The sequence below is a fragment of the Emys orbicularis genome, chromosome 3, assembly GCF_028017835.1.
Source record: "Emys orbicularis isolate rEmyOrb1 chromosome 3, rEmyOrb1.hap1, whole genome shotgun sequence".
Lineage (NCBI taxonomy): Eukaryota > Metazoa > Chordata > Testudines > Emydidae > Emys > Emys orbicularis.
Genome location: NC_088685.1, coordinates 77,769,469 through 77,797,423, shown reverse-complemented (window position 1 = coordinate 77,797,423; position 27,955 = coordinate 77,769,469). Strand labels below are relative to the sequence as shown.

General features: G+C 39.8%; 1 protein-coding gene across 1 annotated transcript in view; it reads left to right on the top strand.

Moving 5' to 3' along the window:
* The window catches only part of FBXL4 (F-box and leucine rich repeat protein 4), an 80,061-nt gene that overhangs the window by 2,999 nt on the left and 49,107 nt on the right, over nt 1–27,955 (top strand). The window contains exons 3-4 of the mRNA XM_065400652.1: nt 9,146–10,199; nt 23,382–23,727. Coding sequence (XP_065256724.1) covers nt 9,688–10,199; nt 23,382–23,727 — 858 coding nt within the window. The 5' untranslated portion in view covers nt 9,146–9,687. The remainder of the gene's footprint in view (nt 1–9,145; nt 10,200–23,381; nt 23,728–27,955) is intronic.

The window sequence follows — 27,955 nt, the reverse complement described above, 5'->3', positions numbered from 1 at the left end:
ATTTAGATGTTCCTGGAATCTGTAATTAACATTAGGTGATGCTAATCTGTGGTAGGAATTTAGTATGGAAGGATTTAGTGTCCCCTCTGTGCATCCATGTGTAATGATAATTAACAGATTTCCCCTTTGCCATCTTTTATCTAAGGTGTACATATTAAGTTCCATTAATCTTCCTTCATAGGTCATGCCCTCCATTCCTTTTGTCATCTATATATTCCTTGTAATTTATCAGTGTTGGTAGGGGTATTTTATAGCGAGCAGAACAAAACCCTGCATAGTACTCCCAAGTGTGGTATTAGCAAGGCTGGTGTAAAGAGGAGTTATTACTTCTCTGGCCTTAAAAAAAAAAAAAAAAAAAAAAAAAAAGTTTTCCCCCACTACATGTACATACTAGTATATATAGTATTCACTTTTCTTGCGATAGCATCATCCCTCAAGCTCATGTCTAGGAAATACACTGTAGGGAGCAATCCTGCCCTGGCATGGGGATGAACTAGATGACCTCATATCTTTTCAGACTCTAATTTCTGTGATTTGTTGTATGCTATCACTCCAGATCCTTCACTTTACTGCTCTCAAAGCAACAATATTCAATTTTTTTCTTTTGCGTGGTGTTCTGATGGGTCAGTGACTCATGTTGCACTCATATGACCTATTTTCCCCTTGTACATCAAAAATGATTTGAAGGACTGGTAAACTGACTTTGAAAGATTAAGTGAATTAAGTAGATAAATTGGTCACTGATATGGGAGGTCAGTCAGAGGCCAGAAAATAACTGTGTATATGTAAACCCCAAAGAAGGGGCTAAAATTGTCCAAAGGAGTGTAACTAAACATAATCTTACCTGGTGTGAAGACTGGATGAAAATTATTATCGTGCAGCAGTGACTTATTTTCTCTTGAATGCTGGGTGTATAAAGTTTCTGGAGTACATCTATTCTGTCTGACTAAGGGAAACAATAAATTCCAGATTGAAATGGCATTCCCTGCAGAGAATTCTGACCTTACTATCTCGCTTATACAGAATGATTTTATAACAACATGTAATTGTTCAAATTACTTAATATTAACACAAACATTTAGAAAATAAAGGATTTTGCATAGAAATTGTATTTCACATACTGTTTGACTAGTAAAGATTAGGAGAACCAATAAAATCAATAGATTGTAACATGTTACCTCTGTCAACCTGAGTGGTTAACCAACAATTTGGGGTCTTGCAGGTTGTTCCAGTTAGGAGGAGAAATGGGTGATGAAGTCAAGTATTTCTTTGATGCAACTCTGTCTACTTACAAAGAATGTGCAAAGATCTTGTTTCCCTGAGTACAGTAGGAATCGAAACTTCGTATTGTGTTTTGCTTACAGTTCTAAGCTTCTTTCAGCCAGCACTGAGCTGAGAAAGCTTTCTCTCTTGGTTTTTTCTAAGGGCACGTCTTCACTACCCGCCGGATCGGCGGGTAGCAATCGGTCTATCGGGGATCGACTTATCGCGTCTAGTGAAGACGCGATAAAATCGATCCCTGATCGCTCTGCCGTCGACTCCGGAAATCCACCGCGGCAAGAGGCGGCAGCGGAGTCGACGGCGGCGCGGCAGCAGTCGACTTGCCGCCGTCCTCACAGCCAGGTAAGTCGACCTAAAATACGCCACTTCAGCTGCGCTATTCACGTAGCTGAAGTTGCGTATCTTAGGTCGACCCCCCGCTGTAGTGTAGTCCTAGCCTAAGGGCCATGCTCCCAGTGCTTTTGCAGTGTTCTTGGCTTTCTGCTCCTTCTCTGGTGTTTGTCTATCTGTCACAGACATACAAATCCGCACAAAACAATAACCAGCAAAACCCCTCAATGCACACACAACTTGCCTGTGCCTTTGTTTTGGGTGGTGACATGTACCTGTGTTTTTGGTGGAGGTTGCTATTGTTTGTTATCTTGTTCCATAAAGATGCTTAATGGCTGCTTACAACTGTCTTTAACTGAAGGGCAGTGATTATGCCTAACCCATAACAATATTTTGCAATAATACAGCATCTCTCATTTGGGGATTTCAAAATACTTTACAAGGGGAATTGACTCTCAAGCATCTACAGTAGAATCTCAGTTACAAACACCTCAGGAATGGAAGTTGTTTGTAACTCTGAACAAAACATTATGGTTGTTCTTTCAAAAGTTTACAACTGAACATTGACTTAATACAGCTTTGAAACGTTACTATGCAGAAGAAAAATGCTGATTTTAACCGTCTTAATTTAAATGAAACAAGCACAGAAACAGTTTCCTTATCTTGTAAAATCTTTTTTTAAACTTTCCCTTTATTTTTTTTAGTAGTTTACCTTTAACACATTACTGTACTGTATTTTCCTTTTTTTGTCTCTGCTGCTGCCTGATTGCGTACTTCTGGTTCCAGATGAGGTGTGTGATTGGCCGATCAGTTCGTAACTCTGAAGTTCTACTGGATTCTAATCCAGGAGTCTTGACGTCAGTTTCTTGCTCTAACTACTAACTAACGCTTTATCTCCACAGAAGCATAGAACTTCCCCATTAACAGAGTCTTTCTCTTAAGATCCTGTTCCAAAATTTTAAAATGCGTATTTCACTAATGTTTTCAGGGTTGCCCTAGGCAATCTACGAGAAGGACTTTATAGGGCACATGCTCTACATTGCTGTTGTATCTGATATTACTAAATTCTGTATTTTTGCTGTATCCTCTACAGTGTTTCCAGTGTCTTTCTAATCTGGTGTTATAGGAGAGGGCTACAAAATTGGTTCCAAGTAGGCAATGACAAGTTAGGACAAAGGCAGTAGGACAAAGTAAAAGCTGACACATAGGCAGGGATGGATTTACACAGAATCTTAAAAGTGGGAATGAAACTTACTGTCGAGAGCAAGAGGAAGCCAATTGTAGGAACTGAAGAGAAGTGTGTTGTTTCAAAGCAGTGGAAGGGGAAGATGTATTTTAGCAGCAGTATTTTATACAGGCTGGGCTCGGGCAAGAGGAGATGCTGGCAGGCCAAAGATGAGGAGACTGTTAATACTTGAAATGACAGATGACATGTGTGAGCAAGGATTTGGAATGGAGAAAAAGTTCAAGGAAAAAACAGAAGGATTTGGTGACCACCTGAATGCAGGGTGGGGAAAGGAGTTAGAAGTCTAATATGAAATTGAGGTTGCAAATCTGGATGATGTGAAGGATGGTGAAAGAATTTTGGAGAAAGGATACCCAAAGTGTACCCATAGGGATGGTTTAGGAGAAACATATGAAATTCACTGACTTAAGGGGTATCAGGCAGGACAGTTGCCCACCATGCTACAGGGGTCCCCGCAAAGCTAAGTTGCTCAGGCTTCGGCTTCAGCCCCAGGTGGCAGGGCTGGGAGCCCCGGGCTTCAGCCCAACATAGCAGGGCTTCAGTTTTCTGGCCTGGGCCCCAGCAAGTCTAACACTGACCCTGCTTGGCGGCCCCCCTGAAACCTGCTCGCGGCCCTCAGGGGGCCCCGTCCCCCCAGTTGAGAACCGCTGTTGCACATGACACATTTTCTCTGGGGAGTTGTCTTTCCCATTAGTGATCATTTTTGTTAAATCATCCTATTTCATGGGGTTGATAGCACCCTTGAATAATTGCCTGACAGCCCTGTTTTTGATTGGTTTTTGATGGTCCAAATGAATAAATCTGTCAGCAGCCACTCAGACTGCTTCAGTAGGAAGATGTGATGATGTACATGCATGACAAACTGAAAACTTATGCAGATTAAACTGACATTTTATAAATAAAGATAAGTAGTCAGAAAAGTTTATTTTAAGAAGTTAACTTTTACTCAACAGATCTGTTCTCATTGTATATTCTGAATCACACAGTTTCTTCTGTTGATAATACTTACTGCTTTTTACTCCTGTTAGCTTTCCAGAGCTAATACAGTAATGGGTGAATGGCTAGATTATTTCTAGCTTACACATTAACAGAATTGTTAATGAAGTTCCACTTGCAGAATCTTTATTGGGGATTAGCCAGAAAGAACACGGGTTAACATTCAGATCATGGACTCAATTTGCAAAGTTGGCAGTTTAAAAAAAAAGTGTCTTTGTACTTAAACTGAAGTGGGCATAATTGAGGGAGGGAAGGTACCCTAATATACCATTTTACAAATAATTTTTCATAGCATACCACATTTTAAGGGGTTATTGCCTGATAATCAACCAATCGGGCTCTAGTGCTTGTGGCCCCCAGTTAATCAATCAGGCTTCTGTGCACCTGGCCCCCATCATTCTGATTACTTTTGCCTCCAGCCTCCATCAGTCATACACAGGATCTCCATTATAATACAAATAATGTCTACAGTTGACCCTATATCCAGCATTTGCCCCAGATCTCTTACGGTTTGTCTCTTTACTGTCTGATGTATCTCTTTTAAAAGATACCAGTCAACAACAAAAAGTAGGACTGAGAAGGAAAATTTTCAACCAGAGCCCAGATTCAAAGGCTTTTATTCAAAAATTTAAAGTTTATTAAGAAAAACAAAGCAAAAACGACATTGAAAATTCAGAGGACATAAAAGCTTAACCTGTGTGAAATTTGGCCACCAAGTTCTTGAGAAAAATCAGGAATTTATTTTAAGCGCATTTTAGAATAAACCCCTACCTATCGTGCTTCCAAAAATATTCTCTTCGGGTCCTTATATCGTACTACTTTTATCTCCTTTAAAAATGTAAATTATTCAGCTGATTTTTGATAGGGGAATGAAAGCTGTGCCACGTTTCTGGAGACGTTATAGCCAAACATCTACCAGAACACACATACTGTCAATGTTACAAATACAGTCACAACTATGGTTTTGCAATCCGTTTGTAACCTCTTATATAAAAGATTAACTCAATCTTTCTTTCTTTTTGGTACCGTATATACTCGTTCATAAGGTGAATTTTTTTGGTAAAAAAGTGAAGCATTAAAGAGCGGGGGTCGGCTTATCAACGGGTCTACACCAATATTTGACGATTTTAAGTTCTATTGAATTGAATATCTAATACACTGTAGTTTTGTTTACTTGGAGCGTTCGCAGGCACGGAGCCCCTCAGCTCCCAGTGGCTGTGGTTCGCCGTTCTCAGCCAATGGGAGCTGCGGGAAGTGGTGGCCAGCATGTCCCTCGGCCCACGTCGCTTCCCACAGCTCCCATTGGCTGGGAGCACAAACCGCGGCCACTGGGAGCTGAGGGGCTCCATGCCTGTGAATGCTCCAGGTAAACAAAACGTCCCGACTTGCCAGCAGTTTATCCTGACGGACCGGGAGCCAAAGTTTGCCAACTCCTGAAATATAGGGTCAGCTTATGAAAGCATCATACAGTTTTTGCCATTTTTACCTATCCATCTTGGGGGGTCGGCTTATAAACGAATGGGTTAATGAACGAGTATATACGGTATGTCCACTCTGCAGTCTTTCTGTGGCTGAACCATTTGCATGCTATACCCACCATGCTACCTAATTTTGTTTATATCAGTTAATTCTGGGAAAATCTCGACAGTTATTCCATACCGCCGAGTGACCAGATAGCGCACACATTGATGAGCATGGATCCACCAGCGTCTGGTAAATTCACTCTTGGGTGTCCTACTGCACAGAGAGCAGGACGGAAAGAGGAGCAGTCAAATTTTTTTGTGGATGTTTTTCTAAGAGATATGCTCTAGGGTTATTTTGGGGAAGTTTTGTGGCCCATTGTAGAGAACATCTAGATCAGTGGTTTTTAAACTGCGGGTCGCGACCCAGTACTGGGTCGTGGAATGTAAGGCACTGGGTTGTTGCAGCTCTGGTCAGCACCGCCGACCGGGCCATTAAAAGTCCTGTCGGCAGTGCTGCCCGGCTAAGGCAGGCTAGTCCCTACCTGTTCCAACACCGTGCTGTGCCCCAGAAGCAGCCAGCAGCAGTTCCGGATCCTGGGGAGGGGGGGCCCACGGGGCTCCGCGTGCTGCCTCCTCCCGAGCACCGGCTCCGCACGTCCATTGGCTGGTTCCCGGCCAATGAGAGTTGGGGGGGCCGTGCTTGTGGGTGAGAGCCGCGTGGAGCCGCTTGTGCGTCTCCGCCTAGGAGCCCGACCTGCTGCTGGCCACTTCCGGGATGCAGCACGGTCTGCGGTGCCAGGACAGGCGGGAAGCCTGCCTCTGCACCCCGACTGTGCCGCTGACTGGGAGGTGCTGTAGATAAGCCTGCGCCCCAACCCCCTGCTCCAGCCCTGAGCCCCCCCAAACCCAGAGCCCCCTCCTGCACCCCACCCCTCATCCCTGGCCCCATCCAGAGTCCTGACCCCCCTCCTGCACTCCACCCCCTTGCCCCAGCCCAGAGCCCCCTCCCAGACCCTGAACCCCTCATTCCTGTCCCCACAGCCCTCACCCCTGCACCCCAACCCTCTGCCCCAGCCCTGAGCTGCTCCCACATCCCAAACCCCTCATCCCCAGCTCCATTGGGTCGCGGGCATCAACAATTTTCTTCAACTGGGTCGCCATAAGTTACTGATCTAGATTATCATAATGGTCCCTTCTGGTCTTGGAAATCTATGAAATCAGTTACACAGCCATGATTACAAAACTGTTTTGAAAAAGAAATAAAACTTTATATATATGCATATGAGTGACCCATTGATCAGCCTCAAATGAAAGTCCACTTACATATATTATAATTTGCTAGTGTAATGTAATTTAATAGGAAAATTGTGTATACAACATTATCATGAAGTAGTAATTATAAATACTTAACAAAACATTCTGTTTGATAAATGGGAATTATTACCAATAAGTACATTTAAAAATTCTTTTAAAAAAAAATACCTAGGTACAGAAATTGAGATAACAAATGCATATAAAAACCCAACAGTCCATTGAAAAGTTGATGTGATGAAATACTAATTTTTTTTATAAGTGATAAGGATGTTTGTTTACTATTGGTATTGTAAAAACTTAGTTAACTGTTAATTTGCTTGGGGTTTTGTAAATTACATAAATAGTAAAGTACTTTGGTGCTTAGCAACCAAAATTTGTTGGGTGAAGCAAAGATTTTTTTGTAATTTTGGTATGCTCATTTATTTTTGTACTTGTCTAAAAAAGAAAAAATATAAAAATATTTAATTGAATCCAAACTGAAGACATTATCTTTTATCTGAGGTTTACTGACTGGCGCACAAGAGAAACTGCACTCTAAGGCCTTGGCTACACTTGCGAGTTACAGTGCAATAAAGCTGCCCAGAGCGCTGTACCTCACTCCCCGTCCCCACTGGCAAGGCATGTACAGCGCTGTATCTCCCTGGCCACAGCGCTGCAGGTATTCCACTTCCCCGAGAGGAATAAAAGATGCAGTGCAGTGGCTACAACTCCCGGGTGTCAGTGTGAACGAGGCGTTAATTTGCTGCGCTGTGATAATCCCCTTATCAAGTGGCCACTCTTCTCATTGTTGTGATCAGCTCCAGGAAGCTTTCGTGGGCTAGAACCCACTTCATCAAATGAATGAAGTGAAAAATACAGGAGCAGATATAAATACATGAAAGGATGGGGGTTGCTTTACCAAATGTGAGGTCAGTCTAACGAGATAAATCAATTAACAGCAGGATACTAAGGGAGGAAAAATAACTTTTGAAGTGGTAAGAGAGTGGCCCATTACAGACAGTTGACAAGAAGGTGTGAGTAACCATAGGGAGAAATTAGTATTGGGGAATTAAGTTTAGGTTTTGTAATGACCCAACCACTCCCAGTCTTTATTCAGGCCTATTCTGATGGTATCCAGTTTGCAAATTAATTAAAGTTCTGCAGCTTCACGTTGGAGTGAAGAGTGAACAGTTCATCAACACACGTTTTCTCACTGCCAAATATAGGAGCAGAGGCTGCAGCCTGCCTTTATCTTACAAAACCTGCGCTGTCAATTGCTAATAGTATTCCAACAAAAAGGGGGCTCAGTGGATGCTACCCATATATGTATGGGGGTTGTTTTTTGGGTTGTTTTGGTGGTTTGTTTTTGAGGTGGGAGAGAAGTGAGTTACTCCAGAAAAACAAAGATTTTATGACTAAATAAAGTACAGTATTGTCCCAACTGCGACCTATTTCAAATGGTAAATGTGCAGTTGGCCTGCTAGAACAGCAGAGGCATTAGGTTAATGATTTGTCCTGAAGTAGAAATGCAGCCACTGTCAGCCCCAGTGATTAATAAAGTACACGCCCAGTAAATGTCTGCTGCAGAAACACTTCATCTATTTTAGGAGATTCTTAGTCATCCTTGCTCTGGACTCCAACACTGCTCTTCTCTCTTTGCCATTGAGCAACAGTTAAACAAGATTTCAGTGGAGCAACAAAGTTAGTTGTATTTTTTATCAGGGTGGGGAGATTAATTTTGGTATATCTTGCTTCTTGATAAGCTGTAAGGAAATATTTTGTTTGTTACTAATAGAAGACTGTGATTATATTGGTAAATCTAACAGTTTTTGCCTTATAGTTGTTTTGTGCCTGCTAACTACGCAGTGGGGTTTGTAAGGTAATCTTTACTTGTAGGAAATCTAATATGGACATGCCCATTTCCTTAAAGTGACAGATTAAAAATTAAATGTTTTCAAACCGATTTATTTACCTGTGTTGATAGTATACCTTAGATTAGTAAACTGAAGAATTTTTAAAACCTAACTCTTCTACCAATTGTACTAATTGTTTACTTTTTGCATGCCACTCAGTCTGGACAGTGAAAACATACTCCACTTTTCTAGTTATTGTCAGATTTTAGTCACCTGAACTTTATGGTTCTTGTGTACTAGTTCAGTGTTTTATTGTTTGGATTACAGGGGAATATTTTTTGTTAAATAAACAAAACAATTTCCCACTGCAATAATTTTTTTAAAAAATCATTGAAGCATTTCTCTTCATCTCATGCTCTCTTGTTAAAGCTTACTTTTCTAGGATATATGTTATTTGATCAGAAAGTAATCCAGAATAAGCATACAGTTTACATAAAGTACGCTCTAGTGTAACTGCTGAAATGTGGTTTTGTTTGACAGATTAGACTATTGCTGTAGGTATTATACTTGTTTTTTGTCAGTTCTAGTTAGCAGAAATAGTTTTCATGGCTGCAACGTCCAGGTTTAGCAAATTTTGAATCTAATACAGTAAATATATGAACCAAAATGTCTTCTTTTTTCAGATATACAACACCGTGCATATAGACTTCTGCTTCTGACACCGTCACAGAACCCTGAATACCTACCTTGTGTCATGGCTGTATAGAAGACCTCCAGCTGACATTATTAATGGACTCCAATGAACATCCTTTTGGAGTCCACTGACTTTTATATCAGGGATGCATGCTGTCATGGACAACATGAAAGGGTAGTGCTGAAGGTTATACATTGACAACAAAATTTTTGTTACTACTGCAGGCTGGTGATCTAACATGGAAAATAGTTAATTTAGTTTTTGGCTCAATTTAACTTCCAGATAACTGCCTTTTTTAATTCAGTGGCCCTAAGGAAACTACTTGATTTTAGATTTTTAATGACAGCGTTGTCTTAAGATGACAAATTAGAATGAGTAAAAGCAAATTGGTTTCCTTCTGGAAAAATTTTCTCTGTTGACCATGTTTAACCGTTCTGTTTTATTCAGCTATTTTTTTTAAACATCCCCCAAAGAGTTAATGCACCTTATATAGGACACCTGACCTTTTGCAGCTTCATAATTCATATCTAGATGTCACCGGTGTTTCCCATGTTAACAGTTCTCAGCATGTTTTACTATATCTGCCTTCGGCGCCGAGCCAGGACAGCTACAAGGGGAGAAATGATGAACAGCCGGAGAGCTATTGAATCAAACAGCCGAGCCTTACCTATCAATGTTGAAGTAGTCCAGTATGCCAAAGAAGTGTTGGATTTCAGTTCTCATTACGGTAGTGAAAACAGCATGTCCTATACAATGTGGAATTTGGCAGGTATTCCAAATGTGTACCCCAGTTCTGGTGACTTCACTCAGACTGCTGTGTTTCGAACTTATGGAACTTGGTGGGATCAGTGTCCTAGTGCCCAGTTGCCATTCAAGAGGACTCCACCTAACTTCTATAGCCAGGACTACGTAGAGCTTGCTTTTGAGGAGCCAGTTTATCCCACAGCAGTGCATGTTCTGGAAACATATCACCCTGGGGCTGTAATTAGGATTTTGGCTTGTTCTGCAAATCCCTATTCCCAAAATACACCAGCTGAAGTAAGGTAAACTTTTACTGAGTATCTCTCTCTAACTTACTAAATAGTACAACCACAAAAGAACTTTTAAGTTGGGTTTCAGTCTTTATTCTCAATGTTGGAGTACTTTATATCAGACCCACAAATACTTTGTTTACTTCAGTATATGTTTAAAGCAGTTTTATTTAGGGTACATGTGTTTTGGTTTCCAACATTGTTTAATATCAATATTGTAGTTATAGATTATTTATTGAGACCATTTTAGGGTCAAAGCTCATTCAGGTTTCATTTGTATAATAATAGTTCTTCTAACAGGCCAAACCTCCAAATAATCTATATGGAACTTTTGATAAAAAATAGTTACTATGCATTTACAGTAACTTGTTAATTAAATGACGCTTCTCTGGAATTTTTACTTTCCCCCAAATAATGAGGGCAAATTGTTTATACAGTGTTCCATTTTGCAGTGAAGATTTTTGGATTTACTGTGTTGTAAGGCAAAATGCGCCTATTGCTCAAAATTTATTTTTAATTTTTGAATGTAATCCTTATTTGCCAAAACAACCTAAACTAAATTTGAGTACAAACAAAATAAAAGTTTGCGTGTGAGGTGAACCTTTGTATGCTATGTTTTATCTTAGAGTGACTATTTAGGCTAAAATAATATGTTCCTGAAAATAGCTTATAATGGAAATGCAGGAATAAGTATGTCCAACTACCGAGTATTAGCACTAGCCAGTTCCGCCAACATTTTCATATCTCATGATATTAAAAACTTTCATAGATGTGTACGTACTTCCTTATATTTAAGATCTTGAGCTAATTACCGGTAAATAAGTAGAAACTGCATGATTCTAAGTGAGGGCAGCATTTGGTCCTTAATTTGTATTTTATAGCCCTTATTCAGTTTTTTAATCATTCTCAGTATCTTGTGTAATCATGTTGTATTCAGGGACATCTCTGTAGACAAAGTAATACCTGTAAGCTATGGACATTAAATAAGGCCTAGTGGCTGCTTTCAAGGTATTGAGTTTAGATTCTGTGGAGTTACAATCTTCTTAAGCATTTCTGGTAACTCTTTTGCATTAATGTTGTTACAGATGTTTATTCTTTACCATTCAGTGTGGCTCACTAGATGGGGCATTGGACTGGGACTTGGGAAACTTGGGTTCTGTTCCTGGCCATTTGACTGGTCTCTGTGGTGATCTTGATTAAATCACGTAGTTGCTGTGCCTTCTGTTTCCCCATCTATAAAGTGGGGATGATACATAGCTCCTTTATGGATGAAAAGTGCTATCTAAAAGCTGAGTGGTGAGGGTGGTAATATTATATAGCAAGAATGAAAAGGAAGAAATGCTGTGTTTCACATGCAAGCTTAAAAAAGAACATATCAGCCGTATGAAGATGCAGGGCTAGATTTTCTCTAGTGTCAAGAACCATTTGGCACAAGGGTGGGAGTGGGACACTGGATGGTCAGTTATATTTCCCTAATTTTTAAACTGTAGCTTCTTCAGCTCTGGCATAAATTAGAGCAGCCTTGTGGAGCACAGCTATGCCGATGAGCATAGCCTGATTGGGAGATGGTTGGCACAGGAGCCAGCTCAACTGGCTTTATACTAGCTAAGAGTCTCTCTACTTTTCTGAAGTAATTTTCAGAGAGTCAATTATGACCAGATTCTAGCACTTTTGAGCCACCTGGGACTGCAGTAGAGAATCTGGCCTCCAACCATCTCTAAAAGCAGCCATGTTAGAAAAATATTAGCCATTTACAAGTCTTGGAAAAATCCACTCCCTGTCGTGTACAGAGCAAGAAGCTTTCCTGGGCAAGTGCCATCAGCTTCTGTAGAACTGAAACTTTAATGTTTTTGGGGAAAAAAACCCTTAACCTCTAATACACTGTGATTGCAAAGATAACTTTCCAAATGTGAACCTAGTGCAAACTGATGCAGTCTGTTGTTCCTAAATGTTCAGACAGATAGTTTGTGTCTCTGCTGCTATTTATAGCTTTGTCAAACACAGCAGAGTGAAAACTAACCGGAATCTTGTCAGTTTTCACTTCCACTATTAGGAACTCTGGGCAACAATGAAACTTACATTCTGCTTCTGGAACTTGTAAAAGCTATGTGTGATAGTAGAATCGGCACAATGGCCCTTGGGTGGACCCAAAAATAGAGAGTAGGATGGGATGGATTAGGTGTGTGTTTGGAGGGTGTGGGGTCACCACTCGTCTCTATTTTTGGGTTCACTCCCCAGTGAAGAGATACAGCGCCTGATTCTGCAGTTGTTCATAGTTTTTAAAAACTGCAGAAACAGAATAAAACTGACCTGATTTTTGCAGATTCACTGCTGCACTCAGAGTTCTCAATTACAAAAACTAAGGTGGTGTGAGAGATTAAAGGGGAACAGTAAGAGAAACAAAAAAATATAGGGGAGGAAGTAAAGCACACACTTTAGGTGAAAATAGGTGTAAAGGGCTACAGGAGGCGAGAAAGATAGGAGGAAGAAAGTGCTGAAAACAACATGGGGCAAAGCTATATAATGATCAGTGTAGGAAAGAGAAAAAGTGGAGTTGGGCCAGGACCGGAAAGAAGATTTAACAAAAGCAACAGAGATACTGTAGTAAGTTCATTTTAAAAATGCATTAAATTTAAAATAATACATTACAGTCTAGTATATTACACAGTAAATAGTACACAAATATTTTATACGCTGTACCTCTAAATTGAGGACTTTGGAGGGGCCTGGCTGTGCAGGTAGTCCTTGGGTTAGTAGGTTTTTATGTCCTGGCTACTTAAGTGATTTAGTTAACCAGTACATTTTGGGGGCTAATTGGTTCCCCATCCTCCCTAATTAAGACTTTTTATGTGGGTGCATAAACCGAAAAAGGTAGATAGGGGTGTGTGTGTGTGTGTGTCATGATGTGTTCAACTGTCACAATTTATTTTGTGTTGTTATATCAGTGTGTTGATGCAATTCTGTTCAGTTGTTTGTTTACATTTTCCCCATTTATTGAATAAATATCTGTATACTTAAAAAGTAAGAAATTTGAGTTCAAAGAACAGCAATAGTCCAAACAGTTAACATTTAATTCACTACCTTTCTAATCATGAAATAAGAAAACTCAAAGCATTGTAACATGCAAACCATTTGTGGGTGGGTACACTGAAAAATCAGCTATCAGTCTTTGTGAATTTGGGATCCAGACTAGAAGCCATTCATGGTCTATCAGTTTGTGTTAAAATATTTTCAGTTGTCTGACTATGCACTGCTGATGTTTACAAAAATAGATTTTTTCTTTATTTCTCTTTGTTTTAACTACTCATATATGTCACCCCGAAATTGGTTTACTAATTTGTTTGGCAATATTGTGCTATAATAATATTATCTAGGATAGTAATGAAAGGATTGAAAGGAAATAATGATAGTGTTTTTATTGATATATAAACTAATGGTATTTTACCAAAGCATCTAAACTTTGAATCCATTTAATTCCTTTGCTCATAAGAAATAATATGCCTTTTAATTTTAAAAAATATTTTTAAAAAATTCCCTCTTGAAAACCTATTCCTTGATCAGATTGATCTTGGCTGAATAAGCTAGTTACTGAGGTAGACTGACATAAAAGGAATGAAAGTTGCCTACTAAACTAAAGGAAGCTATAAAAGGAGAAAAAAATAGTGAAAATAATTTACTCAAACAGAGCAAACATTTAATGATAGGTACCACTTTCCTCTTGAGTTTATGGCATATTCAGCAGTTACTTCAGTTTGGTAAATTAGGGTGACTGAGGAGCGATTTTCCCCCCCCCCCTTTTTTTTTTCCTGAAAAGCCTTTCAGATGGGATCTCAACAAAAATAATTCTTCCAGTTTTCTCTGAGACAAACCAATCCAGGCCTGTTTACTCCAGAGGAGTCAGAATTAAAATACATTTATTTTTATTGAAAATCATAATGTAAATCATAATGAAATGTGTTTGTTTAAAAAGGTAGAATGGATTATGGATTGTGCCTAGTTACTTCATTAACTATAGATAATTATTGGACAAATGTAAACGTTTATAAAGTTGAAACATTGTTCACTGAGGTAGGAAAATAAGGGTCTGATCCTGCAAGCGCTTGCTATCAAGTGTAGTGCTTGTTTTCAGTGAGACTACTCAAGCAGATAATCTATGAATTTTTTTTTAAGATACAGACACACCCACAACCTGATGAAATGCCTCAAGTACTGCTAATTGAGGAAATTATAGCAAAAGAGCTTTCAGGTACTAAGCTCAATTTTTTTCCCCAAGAACTTAATTGGTCAGCATTCATTTGTGCAAAGCCAAAACCAAGAGTAGCAAAGTGTTGTCCGGATTGGACCTTAAGTTTTGCTGTGTTTTATATGATTTATCTTCCCCAGATTTACATAAAATGCATTTTGTCCTGTGTGGGTATTCATTGTTCTCTGACTACTATCGCTGGACCAGTTTCCCCATCTGAAAGGAGATAATGATACATACCTCATTGGTAATGCACTTTGATATCTCTGAATGAAAAGCTCTGTACAAAAGTTAAATATTATTTCTGTTGGAAATTCCCTTCTTGGAAGTAAACAGAAGATCCCTCTTCTGATATATTTGTTTTTAAATCAAGCTGCTTTTTGGCTCCACTTCTGGCATGTTTGAGATACTGCAGTCACATTGACAACCTAATCTTTTGCCTCTGTGCAAAGCCGATGAAGATTCCTCAGGATTTTGTGGCCCTCTGTTTTTTCAGGCAGGAATCTCCTGGGTTTTGGCTTCCTCCAACCTAGCAGCAGTTTGGTAACTAGAGGGTAAGTCCTTCTTTAGGATATCATAGGAACTAGAGAATTTCCTTGTTTTAGAATTCCTTACAGCTAGCAGCAGCAGACGGAAGGAGGCAGGGCACTAAAATCACAGAAATGTGGGGCTGGATCTCAAGGTCGTCTAATCCAGCCTCTTGCACTGAGGCAAGACCAGGTATACTTAGACCATCCTTGACAAGTGTTTGTTTAAGCTGCTCTTGAAAACCTCCAGTGATAGGGATTCCACAACCTCCCTTGGAAGCCTATTCCAGAGCTTAACTATCTTTATAGTTAAAGAGTTTCTCTAATATCTGACCTAAATCTCCCTTGCTGCAGATTAAGCCTATTACTTCTTGTCCTACCTTCGGTGGACATGGAGAATATTTGATCAGTGGCCTCTCTATAACAGTCCTTAACATATTTGAAGACTGTTATCAGATCCCCCCTCAGTCTTCTTTTCAAGACTAAACATGCCCAGTTTCTTTAACCTTCCGTCATAGGTCAGGTTTTTTAAACCTTTTATCATTTTTATTGCTTTCCTCTGGACTCTCTCCAATTTGTCCACATTTTTGTTAGTGTGACACCCAGAATTGGACACATTATTCCAGCTGAGGCCTCACCAATGTCAAGAAAAGAGGAAAATTACCTTCTGTGTCATATATACGACACTCATGTTAATATACGTCAGAATGATATTAGCCTTTTTCCCAACTGCATGACCAAGTCTTCAATTTGTCAAGGTAGTTTTGAATTCTAATCCTGTCCTCCGGCCTCTCCCAGCTTGGTGTCATCTGCAGATTTTATAAGCATACACTGCACTCCATTATTCAAGGCAGTTAATGAAAATATTGAATAGTAGTGGAACCAGGACAGACTCTTGGAACTCCACTAGATACTTTCCCCCCAGTTTGACAGCAAACCATTGATAATTATTCTTTGAGTATGGTCTTTCAACCAGTTGTGCACCCACCTTATAATAATTGTATCTAGACCACAGTTCCCTAGTTTGCTTATGAGAATGTCATGTGGGACTGTGTCAAAAGCCTTACTAAAATCAAGATACATCACGTCTACAGCTTCTCCAGTATCTACTAGGCCAATAACAGATAAAAGTGATCTGGGCTGTGTCTCCACTATTCAGCAGTCTCACTGAAAATGGTTGTCGGGGCGATTTGGGGTCTCTTACATAAGCAGGCCCTGGCTTTTCAGATGTACACAGCCAGTTTATCACCTGCTTTCTTTTAAATGAGACTAAACATGACTGCCAGAATTAAAGAACAGATCAGTGAGAGGGGAAATAATGCTAAAGGTATGGGCTCCCACCCAACTGCTACTTACGTAAGCTTTTTTTGCCCGAACTGTACAAGGGAGGATGAAAATCTCTGTAGTTTGGTCTATCTTCTGCTCAGAATCTCAGACCCATGCTGTCTCTCTTGATTAGTTTTCAAAGATGTCAACTAAGGTTTCTCTTTCTAGGAGCAGTGCTGTTAGGCATCCATCCCTAAAGCCTCAGATTATTCTATTATTTAATTGAACCTATTGAGCCCCATCCCATACTCTTAGACAAAATAGTTTGTCTCAATTCCTCATAGGAAAAAAGAAGGCCCTTCTTCTCCCCGACCCTGCCCTGTGAAGCTCCTTAGGCATCCAGATCTTGTGACTTACAAGTGTTCCTGGCTGCTTTGTTTTTCATTAGTTATCCTGGATCTCCTTCTTTCCAAGTACCATCATAAGAAGGGAGGAATTACAAAAGTTCCAACCAGCCTCTTATCTGAGCAGTTGTCCAACTATCACAAGCATTTGCCCAAGTTATCAGTGGTGAAGAATGAACTGTCCATGTCATACTTGGACCTATCCAGGTGAGGAGGGTTGCCTTTTTGTGCAGAATAAGGTGGATGAGCTGATGAATCTAATTTTCTCTTCCCTATACTTTTCCCCAGATCCCATTTGGTTAGAACCCTTCCAAGATGTAAAGATGGAAGATAGTTTCTTTTGACTTTCTTATACCAGAGTCTCTGGAGAAGACTGTGCACTCTGAATGGCCAAATCCAGAGTAAAAAAGATCTACCCAGAGAACGACTCAAAAATGCTATACTAAGGGCAGGTCTACACTTACTTCCTGGTCCGGCCGTAAGCAATCGATCTTCTGGGATTGATTTATCGCGTCTTGTCTAGACGCGATAAATCGATCCCGGATCGATCCCGGAAGTGCTCGCCGTCGACGCCGGTACTCCAGCTCGGCAAGAGGAGTACGCGGCATCGACGGGGGAGCCTGCCTGCCGCGTCTGGACCCGCGGTAAGTTCGAACTAAGGTACTTCGAATTCAGCTACGTTATTAACGTAGCTGAATTTGCGTACCTTAGTTCGAAGTGGGGGGTTAGTGTGGACCAGGCCTAAGTGTAGCTAGGCCAAATGAGTAATTTTTTCCGCCTCTTCACTTTTAACACCACCTTCCTTCAGTTTCTCCAGGACCACTCTCTGCACTGAACTTTCTAAACCCAAGGTCCCTTAAGGATTTTGTGGACCAAAAGATTAACAGTTTATTCAAGAGAGGCTTTGTGAACATAGGAACATCCATGCCCTGAGTAGTTTCCCCTCATGTGGCTCTGTAATCACTTCGTGCTTCATGCACCACTAAGAAGTCCTGTAGTTGTCTAGAGAGAGGTTCTCATCCATGACCTTGGAACCTCATTCTGCTCTTTACAGTACTACCCATATTGAATCCCTGCAGGAGGTATTGTTATACTTCCTATCCATTAGAGTAGGCTTCCCAATAGCTACTAGCTCCAGTCACTTGAGGTTTTTTTATTGAAGGTTGGGAGTTTTCTCTAATGAGATCTGGCATTGTATTTTTAATTCAGACAGGTAGTCTTTACTCCTGTCATAGCATTCATTCCTTAAATAAATTCAAGAAATATTCCTCCTTTGGTTAAGCATCAAACTCCAGTCCTTAAGAGCACTGACAATCTTAGAGTAGAGTCTTCTGTAGTGAGATCTGCTAGGTGGTCATTAGTTCACCAAATTCTGAATGTTGGTTATCCAGTCTTAGACAATGCCATTTCTTTTCTTTTGGCTGTCTTCTCCAGGCCATAGTGTCCAGGGGAAGATAAAGATAGTTATATGTAATTGACATTTCAGGGTGCAATTCAGACCAGTCAACCTGGGCTCCTCACAAACAGCCAGACAACATGCTGGTTACACCCCCCCCCCCCCCCAAAAGTGTGTTCTGCACTGTCCAACTCTCTTCTGAACAGTCCAGATACATTAGGTCCATTGCCTCTCAATGTACAACAGTTTGCTACCATAAATGGAGTTACCCACACATTTCCCAATACTGGATTAGTTTTTATTAGGGCTGTTGATTGATCGCAGTTAACTCACACGATTAGCTCAAAAAAATTAATAATGATTAAAAAAATTAATCGTAATTAATCACAGTTTTAATTGTGATTTAATTAAACAATAGAATACCAATTGAAACTTATTAAATATTTTGAATATTTTTCTACATTTTCATATATATTGTATTCTGTGTTGTAATTGAAATCAAAGTGTATCTCTTTTTTTACAAGTATTTGCACTGTAAAAATGATAAACAAAAGAAATAGGAATTTTCAATTCACCTCATACAAGTACAGTAGTACAATCTTTGTCATGAAAGTGCAACTTACAAATATAGATTTTTTTTTTTTGTTATATAACTGCACTCAAACAAAACAATGTAAAACTTTAGAGCCTACAAGTCCACTCAGTCCTACTTCTTTTTTAGCCAACCACTAAGACAAACAAGTTTGTTTACATTTATAGGGGATAATGCTGCCCTCTTCTTATTTACAAGGTCACCAGAAAGTGAGAACAGGCATTTGCATGGCACTTTCGTAGCTGGTATTGCAAGGTATTTATGTGCCAGATATGCTAAATGTTCATATGCCCCTTCATGCTTCAGCCACCATTCCAGAGGATATGCTTCCATGCTGATGACACTCGTTCAAAAAAATAATGCATTAATTAAATTTGTGACTGAACTCCTTGGGGAAGGATTGTATGTCCCCTGCTCCGTTTTACCTGCGTTCTGCCATATATTTCATGTTATAGCAGTCTCAGATAATGACCCAGCACATGTTGTTCATTTTAAGAACACTTTCACTGCAGATTTCACAAAACGCAAAGAAGGTACCAATGTGAGATTTCTAAAGATAGCTATAGCACTCCACCCAAGGTTTAAGAATCTGAAGTGCCTTCCAAAATCTGAGAGGTATGAGGAGTGGAGCATGCTTTCAGAAGTCTTAAACGAGCAACACTCCTATGCGGAAACTACAGAACCCGAACCACCAAAAAAGAACTTCTGCTGGTAATATCTGACTCAGATGATAAAAATGAACATGCATCAGTTCACATGGCTTTGGATTATTATAGAGCAGAACCCGTCATCAGCATGGACACATGTCCCCTGGAATTGTGGTTGAAACATGAAGGGACATATGAATCTTTAGCGCATCTGGCACGTAAATATCTTGTGACGCCAGCTACAACAGTGCCATGCAAACGTCTGTTCTTACTTTCAGGTTACATTGTAAACAAGAAGCGGGCAGCATTATCTCCTGCAAATGTAAACAAACTTGTTTGAGCGAGTGGCTGAACAAGAAGTAGAGCTGAGTGGATTTGCAGGCTCTAAAATTTTACATTGTTTTATTCTTGAAGGCAGGTTTTTTTGTACGTAATTCTACATTTGTAAGTTCAACTTTCATGATAAAGAGATTGCACTACAGTACTTGTATTAGATTAATTGAAAACTACTATTTGTTTTTTACAGTGCAAATACTTGTAATCAAAAGCAAATATAAAGTGAGCACTGTACACTTTGTATTCTGTTGTAATTGAAATCAATATATTTGAAAATGTAGAAAAAATCCAAAAATATTTAAATAAATGGTATTCTATTAGTGTTTAACAGTGTGATTAATTGCGATTTATTTTTTTAATCACTTGACAGCCCTAGTTTTTATTAATGAATAAAATATGTTTATTTAACTACAAAGAGATATTTAAAGTGAGTACAGTTATAAGGCATTAAAGTCAGAAATGGTTACAAGAGAGAAAAATAAAATGCTTTCTAAATTTAACAAGCTAGACTTGGTTCAAGGTGAAGTTCTTACCACAGCTTCCCAGAAACATTTCTGACCAAATGCTCAGGCCAGAATCTGCTAGCAAAATCCAAACGCTGTTTCTTTTGTTGTTTTAGGTGAAAAAGAGAGAGATGAAGAGGGAGAGAGAACTTGGGGTGTTTTTGCCCTTCACTGTTCTAGTTCAGTCACTCTGGGAAATGCATTTAACTTTCCTAGTTAAAGTTCATTCAAACAGTAAAGAAGGCAACATGGTGTCTGGTGGTGAAAGAGTGTGCATGCTGTTTCTTCTCCCATCTGCTGAAATGCACGTTTTCCTTGTCCCCTGTCTTAGCCTGTCTTAGGACCCTGTTTACAACTTTTATTAAATTGAGATGCACACACTTCTGTGTTTAGGACTTTTTCTGGTGCAGGGCTCTGATTTTTGATCATGAGCTAGTAATATCATACAGGGGGATTTTATAACTTAACACATAATGTTGCTACATACTTTTTATCATGATATTATTGACCAGCAAGTTAATAGTTTTCAAATGATACATTACCAGGGATATTTTGTACAAAGATTATTACAATGGTGTGTAGGGTGTGAATACAAGGATGCATTCAATCACAATAATCCAGCATGTTTTAGATGTCCATATTTAAAGAATGCTGCTGCTTTCCATCCTGGAGGCACACTGATATGAAAATCCTGTTGTGACAGCTCTGTGGACCTTAGCATGAAGGAGAATAGAAGAATTTATCCATGTTTATCTGAAAATTTCCCTTTGAGTAATAAAATCCATAGACACAGCCCACCTTGAAGACAAATGGATCATTCAGAATAGAGATGGAAATTGGCATCCAAGGATTTGGATTTGTTGTCATTAGGTAGAATTTACCATACTCTGCGGTAGGAGAAATTGTATATTTAACACAATCTGTAATTTTAAAAAGTAGATTTGAATGAACCTGGCTGGAGTAGTAATGACAATTACAATGTCATCGTCAGGAAGTGGGGAATTCCCCCACTGCCAGTTACTGACAGGTCTAGTTCTGCCGCCAAGCTGAAAGCAGGCTGTAGTAACCATTGTAACAGATCTGTTGACCTTATTATTGAAGTAAGGAAATTTTCTGGTAAGCATGGATATATGTTCCTATGCTGGATTTTAATTTTGTCAAGTGAAATGTCCAGGCCTTATTTGCACTGAGTTATTTTTTTTTAGTGGAAACATTGCTTACGTTTTATTTTCTGTTTAACAGGACAAGTTAATTGTCCAGTATTGGTATGAGTAAACAATGTTTTGATTTGTCTAAATATTCAGAAGTAGTTTTATCATCAGCATACACTTGTTACAGATTCAGAGTGCTGATAGCTTCTATCAGAAAGGGAGCCCAATTACTGCAGAATCAGTGTCAGGTCTCTGAGATCAGTGTGACAAAGGATAGCCAAGCTGTGTGAGATCTTTGAAGGCAGGACAAGGATAGTCGGAGTGCGGAGGGAGCTACAACTGGTGAAAGTTCACTGGGTTTGTATATAGGGTGCTGAGAATGCTGCGGATACGATGCCATAGGAAACAGCAGCAGTAGCTGTTGTAGGTTTCCTTCCCTGTCATCAATCTACCTGGTCAAGGAAGCAGAAGGAGTGGGAGCAGTGTGAAGTAGCAGCTGTGACTGGAGCACCTGCAAAACCCCTCCCTTTGGCCTGGAGTATGCAGAATACATTTAAAGAGCAGACCTCTCTCCATTCCCAGGCCTGTCTACAAGGCTGGGGAGCACTGCAGGCTTGGTGAGGATGGGGCTTTTCTTCTTTCTCTAGACTACTCCATGTGTGGTTTGCTGCTGGTGACTCTGCCATTCACTGAAGGAGGTGCATCAGAGAGGATGTATGAATGGGAATTCATGCATGTCCTGGGAATCCTGCCATTGGGTCCATGTACAGCCAGGGAGGATAAAAATGTTCAAAAAATGCTTGTTACCAAAAGAAAAAAAATCAAGAAATTTACAAATGATCAAAGATGACTTGAAGTTTGTTTGTTTTTAAATTCTTATCCATAACATTGCACTAATGAGTAGGGCTCTGCCAAATTCATGGATGTGAAAAATATGTCACAGACTGTGAAATCTGATCTTTTGTGTGCTTTTACCCTATACTATTCAAATTTCATGGGAGGGGGGAGTCCAGTGTTTCTCAAACTGGGGGTCCTGACCCAGAAGGGGGTTGCTACCTTCAGAACTGGGTGGCTGGAGAGCAGCGGCTGCTGGCCAAGGACCCAGCTCTGAAGGCAGCAGCACAGAAGTAAGGGTAGCATGGTATGGTATTGCCACCCTTCTGCGCAGCTACTGGCGGGGTGCTGCCTTTAGAGCTGGGCGCCCAGCCAGCTGCCATCGCTTTCTGGCTGCCCAGCTCTGAAAGCAGAACCATCGCCAGCAGCAACGCAAAAGTAAGGGTGGCAATACCGCAACTTCCCTAAAATAACCTTGTGATCCCCCCACAGCCCCTTTTTGGGTCCAGACCCCTACAGTTACACCACCATGACATTTCAGATTTCAATATCTGAAATCCATGAAATTTACTTTTAAAAAAATCTATGACCGTGAAATTGACCAAAATGGACCATGAATTTGGTAGGTCCCTACTAAAGAGGCATTTCACAATGAATGACTTAGAAGAGAAATTCTTGCTTAACTGCTCAAAAGTCAACAAAATAGAACTTAGACACTTTAAAAATTGTCATTATTAACTGGATTATTAACTATTCCTATTTTAATGACTTTGTTATAATATTTAATATATAGTTTTTTTGTTAAAAAGGTGCTTGTGGGGAGGGGAATTAGAAAGAAGTTTTGGCTAAGTATTTGTATGGTTCTTCATGTGACCCTCTGTTCTCTATTTAGTATATTTGCACTAAAATATGAAGTTTAATATACAAGCTTATTCTCCTTTTTGCCACACTTGCATAAATTGTGATATGTTACAAGGATTTGTACGTTTGTGTTAGTAAAAGAGCACATTTGTATGTTCATGAGCACACATCCTGTTCTATCAGTAGTGCAAAGGAAGTACAGTAATTGTATAATCCTAATATGTGATGAGCCTGTTAATTTTTTTCTTTTTCAGATATTTATTGAAGTCTGGGGAAATAAAGCAATCTTAACTGACCTCTTAGCCATGTTCCTAACTTACTAAATACTTGTACTTTTGCCAGAGTAGCACATTGTGCGCAAGTTCAGAGCTTACAATAGTAACTCATCTTTTTGTATTAATCACTGTATTATATGTGCAATTTTTCTTTTGTAGGTGGGAAATCCTTTGGTCAGAAGCACCTACCAAGGTGAATTCTCCTCAGGCTCGCCAGTTCACACCTTGTATTAAACAGATTGACTTTCCCACAAATCTAATTCGATTGGAAGTAAATAGTTCCCTTCAGGACTATTACGCTGAATTAGATGCAGTAGTACTACATGGTGTGAAAGAGAGACCTGTACTTTCGCTTAAGACTTCGATGATAGATATGAATGATTTGGATGAAGATGATGATGAAGAAAAGAATGGCTGTGAAATGGATAGTCTTAATAAACAGTTCAGTGTTGCAGCCCTCAGGGAATGGACAACTAATGGGTATTTTGATAAACTGCCTTATGAGGTAAGGAAAAAATGCTTATTATACTAAAATGGAATTGTCTCAACCAGAGGGCAGAAATGCTGTATAGTTACTCATCCAAAGCTATATTTTTTTCCTCACTGGTTATGCAATTCCTTGCATTCTGGTTGTGGGTGTCTGATTTACATAATCATTGTCTAGTTATTTCTCAATGGTCATATAATAAGTGACTCTGTATACTTTTGGTGATTGTTATTGGCCAATCAATGTTCAGGTAACCAGACTCTGAGCATGTATATTTCAACTTAGCTACTACAATCCCTCAGTTCTGCCTCTTGAACTCAGAATTTTTCATCTGTTTCCCAGAACATGCACGCTGTGGCTTTTCATTCCTTTCATTTGAAAAATTCCAGACTTTACAGTACATGAAAGAGAAGGAAAATTACTAAAAATCAAACTACTGAAATAGAAATCATTTTTAAAATAGTTTAAGCCCTTCATCTTTTCCATTGTCCCTGTCTACATAGGGCATCAGGACTCTTGTCCCTAAAATAATTACCATACAGCATATTTGTATTTATTGTTTGTATTGGGGAAAATCTCGGCATCTTCCACCCAATTCAGTGTTGAAACACAACACAAAATACACTAAAGCAGCGATCTCCAAACTTTTGCATATTATTTTGAAAAAGTCAAGAGGTCACAATCAGATTCACTGTCCTATTCTAGAGCCTTTGCAGATCCTCTCCTTTGCAACACGGAAGACGCCGGAACCACCTGTAAGTTCCATGGGAAGAATACACTCAGCATGGGGGAGTCACCAATGGCTTTAGGGCCAGCATAGACAGCTCCTCTCCCTTCCTCCCTGTAGTCCCCAATGCAGAGGGTATATTGGCAGTGGGGATTGGCTGGAGTACACTGTGTTGGGGACTATAGCCTTCTGCTCAGATTATAGCCATCTGTAGGCTTCTCTAATCTGTAGTAAGGGAGAGAATTGGGGAACCATAACTGATATTGGTTCTCAGCTTTTCCTTTTACTCACCTCTTTGGATGCCCTAGCTGGTTGTGTGGGGAGGAAAAGGAGCCTTCCTTTGCTAGGCATTCCCCCGGGACCCAGGGAAGCTCTCCTTGGGGTTCCCAGACCCTAGCAAGGAAGAAGGCAATAGAACAGGCAGTTACATTCTCCTTCCCCTACAGTGCAACAGCAGCTACTGAGAGTGCGCCTAGCTGGAATCGGAGCTGCTATTGGGGCTAAAGGAGAAATGCTGGGAGGTGGTGGTCTCTTCTATCACCTCCCCAAGTGTTGGAGCTGGTTCAGTCACTTTCCATTTTAAAATTGCAGGGCATGGCTCAGGGAACAAATTTTCAACTCAGAATCAATTACAAAGGTTTTTTTTTCTTAATACAGTCACCTCTGAGGGCCAATGTTTAGAATCTAAAGGACCAAGCTGGGCACCAGTGCATTATAGCTCTTCTGCGAAGAACCTGGCTGAAGGGAATGAGTGGGGAGAGAGAGGGAGATAAGAGCGAGGATGTAAGAGGAAAGTAGTGGAGATTCTGGGAAGGGGAGCAAGGAGGAGGGGCCAAAAGGGTTGAACTTTTAAAAGAAAATAGTTTTCCTCTCAGCTCACTTTGGTTTTTGTAGTTTTTCTTTTCATTTAAAGTTTTTAGTATTAAAATACAACATTCAGTTTAAAGAGGGGTATTCATAATAATTGTGTGATATTCAAACTCTGGGCCCCATTCCTCACTGTTTCCTTATTCTAATCAGCTCAGTATTCAATTAATGAGGAAATAGCTGTATTCCGGCCTGAAACATTTTCAGGCTATCACAACACACATAGAATAGTTTAGTTTTATATAAATGTTGTTACTCCTAATATCTCAAATGCACAAAACCCAGGCAAAACATTTTATTGTTTTGAGTGTACTCTGGGACACTGTCTGCCCCAGAAAATCTTGTCATGTATTACTGTGTTCATTATATTTTTCATCATTTAAAGAAAATACTTCTTAAACCAGGAAAAATGTGTTTAAAAATAGGTCTGTTTTAGAAAGGATGAGCAAACTGATTTGCAGTCTGTTGGATTAACAAAAGGTTTCTTTTGGTGATCTTATTCTTATCCAAGTCCTTAAAGGTATCAGCGAAGAAATGTTTTGGATCCATTTCTGTTGTGCCTATGAACTCCTGTCTCCTATTTGTGTGTCTCCATTTTTCTCTCCTTTTAGTGTACTGCTTTTCCCTTTTTTTAACCCATTTTTTAATATGTTGGGTTTCATGAATACATTTATATGGTCTCTCAGGTATCAAGGACATTTTGTTTTGTGTGTCCAGCCCCTGATCCACCGAACACTTGCAGTGTTCATAGATTTGCTGCTACCAAACAAACAGAACACCCCAGCTTACCAGTTCCACCTCAGATCACATCTCTCTGCTTTACTTATATGTATATAGTAAAATCAAATGTAAGTTTATTTAGCAAAGCACAGATTCAAGTAATAACAAGTAGAAATATTGGAAACAAATGGTTACATATAAAATAAAATCATAGCATGCATTCTAGAGCCTAGACTTAATTAACAAGATACTCTCATGCCTTGTAGAGTATTGTACATCCAAAATCCATGTAGCATTTTACAGACAGGTTGGCTGTGACCCTCCTTTCAAGGCAGTCCATTTCCCTCCTATGTGAAGAGTTCCATGTGTTCCCTTGCACCTCAAGATATATGAGAACAGTCATTTTTCTTTATGAATAAGCAGGACCCCTCCCTCTTGCTCTTTGTTTCCTCCTGCAAACTTCCTCTCTTGCAGATTTTGCAATCTCTCAGTTCACCTGACTTAATATGCAGATAGACCTATATTTTGAGACAAATAATACACACATGACTGGGAGAAAGGGCGATAGGTGTCGTTACCTCCTGCCTGAAAATAACGTTTCAGAGGTATATCACCTCCTGGTGATCTGCCTTAACTCCAACACCTTGAGAACATAATTTTTAGTATAAATAAATAACTCTTTAAATATCATCCAGACACATTTTGCAATGATTATGACCACCAGTGGGCTATTGGCTCTCAGTAGACACCTCACGTGCCACCCTTTGGTCAACTATTATGCAGATATCCAACCCAGGGGATCCCTTTAAAACTCTATGCTTCCTCTCAGCCAGTTGGCACCAGGAAGTCCATGGGTCATAAGAGAATCCACTGGGCCCTGGCTTTTTCCTTTCAAGGCTCTAGATTATTTGATTCCTGTCTCTGACAGGAAGATCCTTTTAGAACAGTCCCATTCCCCCCACCGCCCTTTGTGTGTTCCATTCTTTAACTCTAGAAAGGACACTGGAAATTTTGCAGTATGTTTTTTCCACATTGATCAAAACCTGCATCCTGAGGCACATAGGTGATGGAAGTTGCTTGCTCAGTAAGAATGAAAGCCCGCTCCACCTGAGTGGCTTTGGCAACTTAAGTAAAGCATCAGTTGACAAATTCTGCAAAGCAGTCACTTGACACTCTCTCCACACATTTACTTTGCATTAAATGTACATGCATTTGCTGATAAAACCTTTAGTCACATGGTACTTAGGGCTGCGTGTTCCCTCTTAAGGAGCCATTTGCTATAAGGATAGGGAGCTGGAATATACTGTCTCCCCTTCCTGTCTTTTTCATCAGTGATTCTAGTACATACTTTTTTCCTGATAGCTTGTCCACGCTCCCTTTTTCACAGCTTAGGTGCTTGCTGAAGTACTGCTGTAGCAGACCTGGTCATGGAGATGAAAAATTATGCCATTTACCTGATAATTTCTTTCTGGCAACATAGACTCTCATCCAGAGGAACTTTGTTCTGAATAAGGAGCTAATGTAGGTTTACACACATTTTCTTTCGGATTAGAAGGAATCAAATTGGAGAACTTGGTGGAGATTCCTAGAAAAAGCAAAAATTGTAAGATTTGATTGGTCCCCACACCCACTTGTCTGGCCAAGGAGAAAGGAAGAACCCAGAGTCTGTGCAAACTTGACTCGGTCTTGGAAAGGAAATTATTGGTTAAATGAAGTTGTAATTTGCTTTTGCTCATATTAAAATGCCATTGCTGAACAAATTTACTGTAGATAAACACAGTGCATTTAGTGGTTACAGTATTGTTAAAGATATATTCCATGCATTGAAGAGCTAAAAATTAGTGTAATGGGAAATCGGTTCTCCCCTGTATGAACCAGTAGATTCTGATCAGCTCCAGGGAGTTCAGAAGACAAACACTAATGTGACTTGTG